A 13074-nucleotide genomic window follows, 5' to 3' on the forward strand; every position below is an offset into this window, starting at 1 on the left:
AGAGTAGCAGATGATGGCTCAGACGCTTGGGCCCCTGCTACACACATGGGAGACCCAGATGAAGCTCTGAACTCCTGACTTGGGCCTGGTCCAGCCTTTTAAGCAGATGAAAATACATAAACATTTAAGAGAAATAAATGAGGCTCATCTTTACTTGATCATTTGTTATGATGATGATATGTTCTGATTGTTATGATGAAAACCTGCCTCATCATATCGTAAAGGGAAGCCCATTTATTTGAGCGATGTTACTAGCCACTGGAAAAGAAAATATTTATCCAGATTCAATAATTGAACTTACAGGGGGGGTACTTGCATTATGTTCCCAGTAAACTTTTGTAGAATGCTTTCAATATCTTCTTGTGTTATTTTATCTGCCAAAGTGAACAACAAAAAAGGTGACAACAAAACAATCACAGAAGTATACATGCTATTTTTATAGCACTAACAGCTCCAAAAATTCATTTAAAAATTCTTCCAGGGTGGGTATGTTTGCATTTGAGTGCCTTGGGTTCAAGTCTTGACTTCACTCCCAGTTCCAGCATCCTGCTAATATGTACCCTGGGAGGCAACAGGTGATGGCTTAGGCAGTGTGATAACCACTAGGCTGAATGTCCATCCCTCTTCTTGTAAATGAATACTCTCAGTCAGCACTGAAAACAAGCCAACATGAAGAAAGAATATACACAACAAAGATTTTAGCATGCTTACAACAGATTTTTTAAACAATGATTTTGGGAAATTTGCATGAATAAAGATTTTAATATCTGTCACTTATTTATATTTTTTACTTCTGTTTGGTTCTCTTTCAAATGAAATGATGCAATATTAAAGTACTGTTCTATAATTTTAAAAACAAAACTAGGACACATTGAAATTTAGTATTTGGGCTTTTCATATTTACAGATTAGCACTCACATATAATAAAAATCTACATCAGAAACATTCTGAAAGTTGTTTAGGTCAAAGTCAATGGGAAGAAATCACAGGGCATTGACCATTTTCTAGGGAATTTACTTAAATTCTTTATTCTGAAATATATATGTCTGATCTTACTTGAACAATATTAAACAAAGAATCATTAGTGTGCTTTGAGTTACTGTTCTAACACCGTAATACCTACTAAGAGACAGTATCGACTACTGTGCTCAGATTTCACTGTCAACACAGACAATTTTAACTTCAATGTGATTGTGACCCTTAGAAAGTAAACAAAAAGAAAAGACTAGAACCTATTAAACCCAATCAGAGAAAAGCTATAAAACACAAGACTGTTTTCAAAACCTAGCAGAGCTCCAAAAACACAGATCTGGGGGTGGCTCTTCTGTTCATACTGTTCCTCAAACAGATGTAGCTCATGACATGGATGAGGATTTTTCCATGAAAAATGCTTAGTTCAACCTATAATCGTTGGTGGTGCCTTAATTATGCAAGTCTAAGATTTCCAAATCTACACAGACATTGCTTCCACCACACTGGCTCTTGCTCAAAGAAATGCCATTGCTGATAAAAATGCAATAGTTCATATTTTAGCCACATTTTAAAAACAAGAACAAACAGCTTTCAACTTTTACTAGGCCAGTCTCTTTACTGGCATTCCTGCAAATATGTGCTGTTTTGTCCTTCTTCCAAGGCTCACTTTTACTGATAGCTCCATAGCCTCACACAATACACATACACACAGGATGACAAGATGTATTCTTTCTCATTCTACTTCTGCCATGTTGACTCTGACCTCACATCTCAGGCACTGATGCATATTGTTCACTCTGCAATTAACCATATATAATTTTTAATTAATGTGTGTGTATGTGTGTATGTGTGTTGATATTATCTCACCAATGGAATTCTGAGCTCCACAAAGGCAAAGACAGTTTTTCTTCTTCTATAACATACACTGTTAAGACGGCACTCAAGTCATTCTTGCTGAATCTAATTTGCTGAGGAATAATGGGATCTCAAGGTTGAAGGGGATTTAGAAGTCACCTAGGCCAATCATTCATCTGATGTTTGAACCACCAGACAAAAAGCCTACATAGCAAGTTATTTTACAGTGAAAGCAAAGCTTGTGGTGCGTGAGAAGCTAGTGCAGAATGCTGGCATATCTGAAACACTGTATTATTCCAATCCAAATAATAATAATTGTCCCTAAGATATATGAATAAAGACTTTATCCCCAAAGGATTTTAAAAGACATGGAGAATAAAATCACTACAACAAGTATATCCAGAGGCTAGCCAAAAGTATAGGTAGTAAAACAAGATAGGTATGAAACAAGTGTCATAGGATTTGGGTAATTATTCTTTGTTTAGTAAATTAATAAACAATCAATGTGCCGGCATTCATTGCAATATCTTTAAGATCACTATTTGCTTAAGTTTTATTGATTTTTCCAGTGAACATACAACATGGTAATTGGTACTTAACTAAAGAGTGAAAACCAATATGAAATAGTTAAAAGCAATACTTGACTATAATACAGTAACATTACTCAACAAGTTCTACCACAACAGGCAGCTATTAAGCTGGATCAAATATATTAAGCAACTGTTTTTAGATATTAGACAACAGGCAGCAAGGACTATAATCCCTGGAGAAGGGAAATACACAGGTAAGCCCTATAACATGTGCCTTCGCCTGGAGGGGCTCTCTTGACTGCAGGGCAGAGAGGGGGAATCCCAAACAAAGCACAGTGAAATTACTGAGCACAGATCAGCATTTGGAGAGCAGTGGCAGCGGGAATTCAAGGAAATTACACAAAGAAAGAGCTTCATGAGTCCCCTGAGACTGAATAAATTCTAAGTCATACATTTATACAGTGAGTTTCCACAAAATTAACCAAGGAATAACTACCAAAGCTCTTACATGGCTGGGAGATGTTTGAATTTCAACCACTCAGAATGAAGAAACTCCGCTGAACCCCTGGGACATTCAATAGAGACCTCAGAAAAGCCAGCAAAGAAAGCTAGCCAAGAAAACCAATCCACAATGAAAAATCTTTCTACCAAGGAAAACTTCACAACATGCACCTACCAGTAAAGGCCACCAAACATTAGAAAAAGAAATAATGTCAACCAGACAGAAATTCTGCCAGAGCATAGAAAAAACTGGTAATATCCCCACCTCAACGTATGAGTTCAGCAGAATCTTGGTATCAAAACCACTCAGGGACATTGAGAGAAAGAAAATAATAAAGAGTAGTTTCACCCACAAACACAGATGCAAAAGTCCTCAACTCAGTATTAGTAAACCAAATACAACAATTTATCACAACCAAGTTGGATTTAATCCAAAAATGTTAGTTTGATATTTGCATAAGGAAAAAAAATCAATAGGCTCCAAAAAATTTGCTAGAATTCAATATCTGCTCATAATTAAAAACAAAACAAAACAAAACACAGCAAATTATAAATAGAAGTCAACTTCATTGTTTTCATTAGAAAGCTAAGGACAAAAAAGGTAGAAAGTACAATTCTTGAAAGAAAGCAAGCTGTGCTTCTAGATATCAAGACTCAGAGAGACCAAGATGGCAGAACAGGGAGGGAGCTTACTGCTCTAGTCTAGGGGAAGATAGTTTTTAAAAAAAAATGTGAAGAGAGTACAATTTCAGGGAAGAGTTAGGGAAAAAACAGCACAGGAAATTCCATGTACATTAGAGGAACACTGTGGATCTACGTAGAGGGTGTGGACACACACAACTCCAGACCTTAGCAGCCAAGAGCCTCAGCACCAGCTTGGAGAGAGAGGTGAGGCCAGACTGCAGCAGCCCAAGCCACTGGCAATAAAGCTGCGGGAAGAGCATGGCATGAGTCTGGCTTGGAGCCCTGGTGGAGGACAATATACCTGCCAACCTAGATGGAAAAAAATGGGGGCCATGTTTCTGTCAACTCGACCACCTGGCACTGGCATCCTGTAACTAGCTGACAAGGGGCGGGTGCCATTTTGTACATACGTAACAGCTGTCCCCCCTGGTTTCCACATGCCCAGTAACCAGCCAAGAGGAGATGCCTAAGTCTGGCTGGAGGAACTGACAGGGACTGGATGCTTGTGACTGTGCGAGCCTTGTGTGCTGGGACTGTGAAAACACTGTGGCTGTGTGGGAGGACAAAGGGTGTGGCTGGGTCTTCGGGCAGTCACTGTGGGTGGCTCCACACATTCAGGGCTCTCTAATTGCCTGGGGAGGATCATTGCTGCAGCACCTGTGTTCACACTGAGTACTACACAGATCCTATTTGTGGTACTTGTGGCAGCATGAATGAATATTATACCCACTGGGGTTGGGGACCAGGCATTGGTCTCCTTGGAGGAGGGGAGGTGAGCGTGAGAATACACCAACACATGAGAACAAACCTCCCATCTGATTTAAAAGAGAGAGAGAGAGATTTACCAAGCCCAACTTGGGTATCATCTTGGGCAACTCCCCACACCCTGGAGCACTGAACAGAGCTCCCTGACCCCACCCTGCACACGCCTCTGGGTATTCACTGAAAGAGCAGACACTCCACTAATCCGCAGAGGCAGATTCCAAAGATAAAAGCCATCACAAGGAAAAACTAAAAAACAACATGTATTATCACAAATACCTAATAATAAATGCAGCAACTCAAGAAACAAGAGCAAGGAAGACGGTATGATGTCCCCAAAAGAACACAACACATCAATACTAGAATGTGAGGATGAATCAACTGATGAAAGGCCAGAAACAGAATTCAAAAATTGATCACAGGATTACTTAGAAGTAATCAGAACCAAATTCATGAACTAAAGAAATCTGTACATGACATAAATGAAAATGTTTCCCATGAAACTGAGATTTCAAAGAGAAATCAAAACCAAATACTTGAAATGAATAACTCAATAGAATAAATAAAAAATACGGTAGAAAGCAGTGGATCACAGAAGAAATCAAAAGAGAAATCATGAAACTGTTGAAGAACAGGGGTTTTTTTTTTATACTATTTGCTGAACTTTTTACTTAGTATAGAGTTAATCTTCTGTTTATGAAGTTAATTGAAAATAGACTTTAGTAAAAAATAAGAATGAGAATAGGAGAGGAAAGAAGAAAGGTGGGAGAGCAGGTGGGAGGGTGGTTATGGTGGGAAGAATCACTATGTTCCTAAAGTCATATTTATGAAATGCATGAAGTTTGTACACCTTAAATAAAAGGTTCCTGGGGAGAAAAATGACTCAGTCTTAAACTACAGCCATTAAGACAGTTTGGTGCTAACATAATGATAGACAAACTGACCAATATAACAAAACAAATTCCAAAAAACCTATATCTAAATGGTGTTTGATTTGTGGCAAAGCAAGCAACGTAGATTATTGGAGGAAAATGCTAAGAAAATGGAATATCCCTGTAGGAAAAAATGGAGGATTGCACATGCAATCTGTCTGTCTGTTTCTCCCTCTCTCTCTCTATCTCTCTCTTTCATCTCTTTTCTCTCTTGACAAAAAAAAAAGGGGGGGGGGGCCAGTGTTGTGGTATAGTAGGCTAAGCTAATGCTTGTGGCGCCAGCATGCATATCAGAGTGCTGATCCAAGTTTCAGGTGCTCTGCTTCCATTTAGATTCCTGCGAATGTGCCTGGGAAAGCAGTGAATGATAGTCCAAATACGTGGGTCCCTGCTAGCATGTGGGAGACCCAGATGGAGTCCTGAGCTCCTGGCTTCAGCCTCTACCAGCCTCAGCCATTACAACCATTTGGGGAGTGAACCAGCAAATGGAAGACCTCATTCTCTCTGTCTCTCTCTTCTCCCTTCCCCTATCCTCACCCCCAACACCCTACTTGTCAAATAAATAAATAAATAAATCTTTTTAAAAATAAAAGCTTCTAAAATATAGGAAAATATCTTCATGCTATGGGCAGTTATCCAAAACAGGATATCAAAAGTACTAATGATAAAAGAAAAGACTTGATAAACTGTCTATATTTCAAAGACACAATTAGGAGAGGAAAAAAGGCAACCAATGCACACAACCAAAGAGGCACACACATCATCTCATAAAGAGATCAAACAAATCAACAACAAAAAAAAGCAACTCAATAGGGAAAGAAAAAAAATAAAAGTGGGCAAGACACCTGGTCAGAACACAAAAGACGGCTAATGAGTCAGAAAACATGATAAAGTGCTGAATTTCATTAGTAATCAAATTAAAACCACAAGTACTACTGCACTACTCATCAGAATGGCCAAAATGAAAAGCACTCTTAATTTGATGTGCAGCTCAAGATGCGGAACATGTGGAACTCACACATTGCTGGTGGAAACATAAAGTTACACAACCGCTTCAGAAAACTTATGATTTCCAGCACAGTTAAATATACACCTACTCAATGGCCCAGTAATTCTTCTTGAATATACACCCAAGAAAGATGAATACAGGTGTCTATCAAAAGACAGGTACAAAATATACTTTGCAGCTTTATTCATAAAGCACCAAACTAGGTACAACCCAGATGTCTATCAATAGAACAGTACGTGTGCATGTATATTTATGCATGTGTGCATGTATGTGTGTATTCACACTGGCACACTACATAGTAATAAAACATTCAAAGAACTAATACATGGAACAACATGGATGAACACAAATACAAGTGGGAGAATCCACAGACAAAAGGACACATACTGTTTAATATCTTTACATTAACTACAAAAATACTCAGTTATACCACAGAGTGAGAACTGACATGGTTGAAGTTAGACTAAGTTATCTTTGGAGAAGAGCAGAGTAGGGTCCAGGATGGGGCAGAAGAAGGATTTCTAGGAATCTGCCATTTCTTGACAAGGTACCGGTAGCTCTGTGATGTCTGCTCTGTGACAACCCATTGAACTGTACAAATATTTTCTGTTGACTTTTATTTATGAAATACTTTATAATAAGAAAAGTTCAAACACAAAAACCAGCACTATAAGAAGATTGCAAATTTATGCAAATCACAATCTGAGACCCAATTCACCTCTTTAGCTCTCTCCAGGATGAGCCTCTGAAGCAATGGCAGGCAAACCACACACAGTCCAAGAGGAGCCACTCCTGGCATATAGACCAGGTTCATGCATTTGAGAAAATCTTGGTGACATCCTGGCATTCTCCAAACTAAAAGGTGGTGCTGTTTAGAACAGAGAATTCACAGGAGAAACCTCTTCCCTTTCACATTTCTTGTCTCAGGAAGGACAGAGGAGCAGTCAGGCCTTCCCAAAAGCTTGGCCTACATGTAGCTGGGAGAGGTACAGCCTGAGTGTCCTAAGCTCAGTGGAGAACAGAAGAGCACACGAAAGCCGCTGTCATCAGAGACCAGTACCCAATGGTACTGGACACTCAGTGCTCAGGCTCAGGCGAGAAAGGAGCAGAAGGGGCAAAGACTCTGTCTTCCCTAGGACCCACCTGAAAAGACCTGTGCTCCAGTCTGACCTACTCACACTCTAACTGCCCTATTCTATATGCCACATGTTCCATCCAGGTCACAGGGAGGTAGGGTCACAGCCCTTTAGCTTAAGAGACTGAGACGCTAACGCACATTTGCACACAGTGAAGAACATTGCTCAGGAGTAACACGGAGCCGCGACAGAGAGCAAAGGGAAGCGTCCTGCAAATCCCCACTGTGAGACGAAGCCAGAGACACGTTCTCTTACTCCTCAAAGCTGCTTCAGCCGTTTGGAACAACAGCTAAAAATAGCATTTCAAGACAGGACAAGATGACCTAAGAGCCTCCAGCAGACACAGGCTGAAAGTTGCCTTAGTTATCCAGTGTCAGAGGCTCGCAAAGGGTCAATTAAGAACTACATTCTGGGTTGTTTCAGTGACTGGGTGGGGTGGCAGTTCCTGTGGCCTTCAGTGGGTGGGGACCAAGGATGGCTGACGTCCTGCTCTGTGCAGAATCAGGGGACACAATGGGGAATCGTCCTGTGTGCTGCCTGGCTTCTGGATGCATGGCAGATATTCAAGGAGGTGAAAGGCCTGCTTATAATTACCCAGGGCTAGACTCTGATTCCATTCTACATTTAAACGTGAACTATTTTATCCCATTTTAGAATTGTCAAGTAATGAATCATTAATACCATACAACATTGCAGTCTGCATTTCTACTAACAGCTTTCAAAGCAATTTATGGATAAGTATAAAAAGACTATTTTATGAAGACTTTTAGTATAGTAATATCTGTAAATCCAAATATCAATGTATCTTTTTATTAAAAATTAATTTTATATCTTTTTTATATTTCATTATTGCAGTATTTTTAGTTTTAAAAATACATGTCAGTGGGGCTGGTACTGTGGCGTAGGGGGTAAAGCAGCCGCCTGCAGTGCCAGCATCCCATATGGGCACCGGTTCGTGTCCTGGCTGCTCCACTTCTGTTCTAGCTCTCTCCTATGGCCTGGGAAAGCAGTAGAAGATGGCTCAAGGCCTTGGGCCCCTGCACCTGCGTGGGAGACCTGGAAGAAGCTCCTGGCTCCTGGCTTCGAATAGGTGCAGCTCCAGCCATTGTGGCCAATTGGCAAGCAAACCAGAAGATGAAAGACACTCCTCCCTCCCTCCCTCTCTCCCTCTCTCCCTCCCTCCCTCCCTTTCCCTCTCTCTCTCTCTCTGCCTTTCCTTCTCTTTCTGTGTAAGTCTGACTTTCAAATAAATAAATAAATCTTAAAAAAATACATGTGAGCAGGTGAGAGATCCCTGAATTTTACTGTGGGAAAGTAGAGGTGGAATATTAGATACTGGTCATAGGAAAGATGTTTGCTGTGGCACTTTAGAAGATACTTGGGATGCCTGTATTACACAGCAGGGCGCCTGGCCTGAATCCTACCTTCCAATTATGCTTTCCTAACTATGCACACCTTGGGAAGCAGCAGGAGATGATTTAATAATTTGGGTCGCTGCCTCCCACATGGAAGAACCACACTCAGTTCCAGGCTCCTGACTTTGGCCCGGCCCAGTCCTGGCTGTTCGGAGCATTTGGGAAATGAACCAGCAAATGGCAGATCTTCTGACTCTCTGTCTTTCAAATAAAATAAACAGATAAATATATTTTAAAAGCCTTCTAGTTATATTTGGGTTTCAATTAAGTGAGGGTCCATTATTATTTACTAATAATAACTTCAAGGATAATTCAACATCTGTATTTTAAAGGAATTGAAATAAATCAGTGCTTTTTCTTTTTACTATGTTGCTTGATTAATCAAGCAAGATACTAAGCTACATATAAACAGAAGAAGTTAATAGGAGAAGTGAAGCTATTATTAACAAGGAAAAGATTGGTTTTACTATTGGGGCAATGTGTAATACATAATGACAATCAACACGAAAACACAGGGAGGCCAGAAACTCGACTACCTACAGCTAAATTACAAAAGATGACATTAAGCATGGGGGAAAACCAGAAAGCCTACAAATAATTCACAACTGGTGACAAAATAATGCAGGTGAACTGACTTACAAAACTGCAACTGCTACATTATAAATAGCATAAGCTCTGTCAGAGTTGCTAGGAGACCATTTCATTCCTCCATCCTTTCCCAAAGTAGTGAATGGTAAAAAATGAAGGTGGGCCCCAGTGACTTCCGCTTTACTTCCAGAGAAACAGCTTTTTTTACCCCAAAAGCATGAGACCATCATGAGTTTTAAGCAATAACTAAACCTGGCACATTTACTTCAACAGCTGAAAAGTAATTGTTTAAAAACAAAACTGGGCCAGCACTGTGGCACAGCAGGTTAAGCTGTCATTTGCAATGCAGTCTTCCCATGTCAGCCAGAGTCCCAGGGGCTCTGCTCCTGACCCAGCTCCCTGCTAACGCACCAAGGAAGGCAGAAAAAAACAGCCCAAGTACTTGGGCCGCTGCTACCCACATGAGACCGGGATAGAATTCTTGGCTCTTGACTTTGGCCTGGCCCAGATCTGACTGTTTCAGCCATTTGGGGAGTAAAGCAGCAGATGGATGATCTGTTTCTTCCCCTCTCTTTCAAATAAATAAATAAACCTTTAAAAAATTTAAAAATGGCAAGAAACAGGCAAAATCTAACTAGTGCTGCTTTGTCTCATTTTCTAGGGAAAATATCCTAAATATTGGTTACAAAAGAACAATTCTTAACATTAAAGAAACTTATTCTAAGAAAAGAAACAATCATAAATCTTTATTCATAAACTCATACCAAGTAAGCAACACTGTGATAAACAAGTTGCAGTCTTCTTAAAGAAATTACTTAGAAATAAAATCAGTGATACTGTCAGGCAAGAATTTGGTTTTAAAATTTTGCATTCACAGAAGCTTTCTTTAAATGTTAAAAAAGAAAGACTATGTTAAACGAACTTCTTACCGTAAGGTTTTACTTCTGTTATTTTCCCTGTAGAATCTAAGGTGTCAGTGGCTCTCCCCAGTTCTCCAACAGCAACATACCTCTACAAGAAGAGAAACAGGGGACAAAAATGGGCCACGAGGTAAAGAAAAACAGTCACGCTTGTTTATACAGATCTTTACAAGTTGATATAAAATTTTATGACCACCCTGACACAAAATGAAGGTGAACATATCAGTTTGTTAGTTTCTGATATGTGGGAAGCACTTGTGTAAATGGAAAAACATGCACAAACTTCTCACACCAGCCAACATGAGAAAGAAAAATCTGATTTTGTTGGTAATTATGGTTTATAAACATACTGCTATTGGAAACAAATTCCTAAAACCACTTTTATGATATCTCATTTTTAAGAAAAATTTTCAGATATACTCAAGAGTACTGAGAATAGTACCATAAACTCTGATAACATTCAGTAATTTTACCACACACACAATTAAAATCAATTTTAAATAAGACAATCTTTTACTTTTTATATGAAATACTAAGACAAATCTTAGTAACTAGATCACAAATTTAAACAAGAGCTTATATGAGAAAATGAGTTAAACTCATATAGCAGAAGTAATGCACTTGACAATTAAATATATTTTCTTAATAAAGAGAAATTGATATTTAAGTTCTCTGAAAGGAAAGAAGTCCCTTCAAAGAATCGACCATTAGTCATTCTGGTTCTCATGTGGTAGGGCACACTTGTAGGTCATATTCTTCACTCTCTTAGCCAAATTCAAATTTTATTTGGTGCATCCCATGTAGCAAGAAAAGTGCAAGGACTATTATTCCCACTAAAAATAATCTGGATTTACCTGAACATTTTTTATTAAAATTTTTCATTTTTTATTTACTTGAAATGCAGAGTTACAGAGAGAACAGAGACACACAGAGAGAGAAATCTTCCATCAGCTGGTTCACCCCTAAAATGGCTATAATGGCTGGGGCTGAACCAGGCCAAAGCCAGGAGTGCAGAGCTTCTTCCAGATCTCCCATATGGGTGCAGGGGCCTAAGCACTTGTGCCATCTCCCTGGATCAGAAGTGGAACAGTCGGGTCATGAACCGGCGCCCAATGGGATGCCAGTGTCACAGATGGAGGCTTAACCTGCTATGCCACAATGCTGGCCAAATCTGAGCATCTTTAAAAAGAAGGCGCAAAGCATTTTGCAGAAATATAAGCTTATTAACAAAAAATATTATGCTAGTGAAGGGGCTTGAGACAGAATGTCAAAAGATATTAAAACTCCAAAATCCCATAAATGTGCTGATTTTATAGCAGCTTAAGGCACTTTGTTGAAATAATCTTCATATTATATAGCTTATTTATTTTTTTAATTTGAAAAGCAGTGTTAATGAGAGAAGGAGAAACCGAGAGAGTAAGCTTTTCCACCTGCTGGTTCAGTCCCCAAACGGCCACAACAGCCGGGGCTGGGCTAGGCTGAAGCCAGGAGCCAGGAGTTTCATCCGGGTCTCCCATGTGGGTGGCAGAGGCTCAAGCATGTGAGCCATCTTCTGCTGCCTTCCCAGACACCTCAGCAGGGACACATCAGAAGTAGAGAAGCCATGGCCGGCGCTGCAGCTCACTAGGCTAATCCTCTGCCTGCAGCGCCGGCACACGGGGTTCTAGTCCCGGTTAGAGCACCGGATTCTGTCCCGGTTGCCCCTCTTCCAGTCCAGCTCTCTGCTGTGGCCTGGGAAGGCAGTGGAGGATGGCCCAAGTTCTTGGACCCACATGGGAGACCATGAGGAAGCACCTGGCTCCTGGCTTCGGATCGGCACAGCGTGCCGGCCGTAGCAACCATTTGGGGGGTGAACCAATGGAAGGAAGACCTTTCTCTCTGTCTCACTCTCTCACTGTCTAACTCTGCCTGTCAAAAAAAAAAAAAAAAAAAAAAAAAAAAGTAGAGCAGCCAGGACTCAAACCAGCACCTATATGGGATGCCGGCACTGGAGGAGGTGGTTTAACCTGTTGCATCACAATGCCAGCTCCAGTGCCAGCCCCAGGATATTAGCTTTTTTCTTTCTACAAATGCAGTATGGGAGGATATGTTCCAATGCATTTAAATTAATTTTTAAAATCTCATTAGTGTTGACAAAATTTAGTATAACTCAATATGCAGTCTTATTACCTCAGATGCCCTACTCAAGCTCCTATATTTTGAACAATCAAACTAGAGCAAGCTGCCCATGGGGAGAAATACATAGCACAAAGGGTAAGAACCCAGGCTCAAAATCAAACTGACTGAGTTTGAAGTCTGACTCCATCACAGTTGGTTAAATAAACTGAGTTAGTTTTTCCCACTCAAGCATCATTTCCTTCTCTGAAAATAAGGAAAATAAAAGTACCATATGAGAAGAAGCAAAGAATTTAGAACAATATCTGATCCTACTAAAGGGCAGCTAATACTACTACTGCACCATTATTAGTATTATTACTCTTAGAAGAAGATGACACAGACTGATTCACAGCAGTAGTGGTCAGAGTGACCCATCCGGATACAGTGAGTTCCCATAAGAAATCGTAAAGCAACAAAATGCTGATTTTTGCAGTAAGAGTCTGTCTAGTTGCCTAAGAAAACAATACAACCTTGTATATTATGCCTTGAATTTCTTTGCACCATTCTGCTATGTAACAATATTGAACTAGGAGGCTCACGGGCTTGCCAAGTACAGGATGCTCATTCTGGTCTCCAGATGACGGCTGTTCTGTACCTTGGCACAAGCATGTTC

General features: G+C 40.0%; 1 protein-coding gene across 11 annotated transcripts in view; it reads right to left on the bottom strand.

Moving 5' to 3' along the window:
• The window catches only part of TRUB1 (TruB pseudouridine synthase family member 1), an 89327-nt gene that overhangs the window by 41702 nt on the left and 34551 nt on the right, over nucleotides 1-13074 (bottom strand). For 10 of the 11 annotated variants that reach the window (XR_016221937.1, XR_016221935.1, XR_016221936.1 and 7 more), the window contains 2 exons: nucleotides 10314-10395; nucleotides 302-374 (listed from right to left, as the gene is read on the bottom strand). Coding sequence is in view for 8 of the 11 variants with exons in the window: in XM_089314262.1 (XP_089170388.1) it covers nucleotides 302-374; nucleotides 10314-10395 (155 nt within the window). In the remaining 3 variants the exon portion in view is untranslated. The remainder of the gene's footprint in view (nucleotides 1-301; nucleotides 375-10313; nucleotides 10396-13074) is intronic. The other variant, XM_089314263.1, reaches the window with a different exon arrangement.

This window comes from Oryctolagus cuniculus, chromosome 15, assembly GCF_051225735.1.
Source record: "Oryctolagus cuniculus isolate XC-2025 breed Fujian yellow rabbit chromosome 15, ASM5122573v1, whole genome shotgun sequence".
Taxonomy (NCBI): Eukaryota; Metazoa; Chordata; class Mammalia; order Lagomorpha; family Leporidae; genus Oryctolagus; species Oryctolagus cuniculus.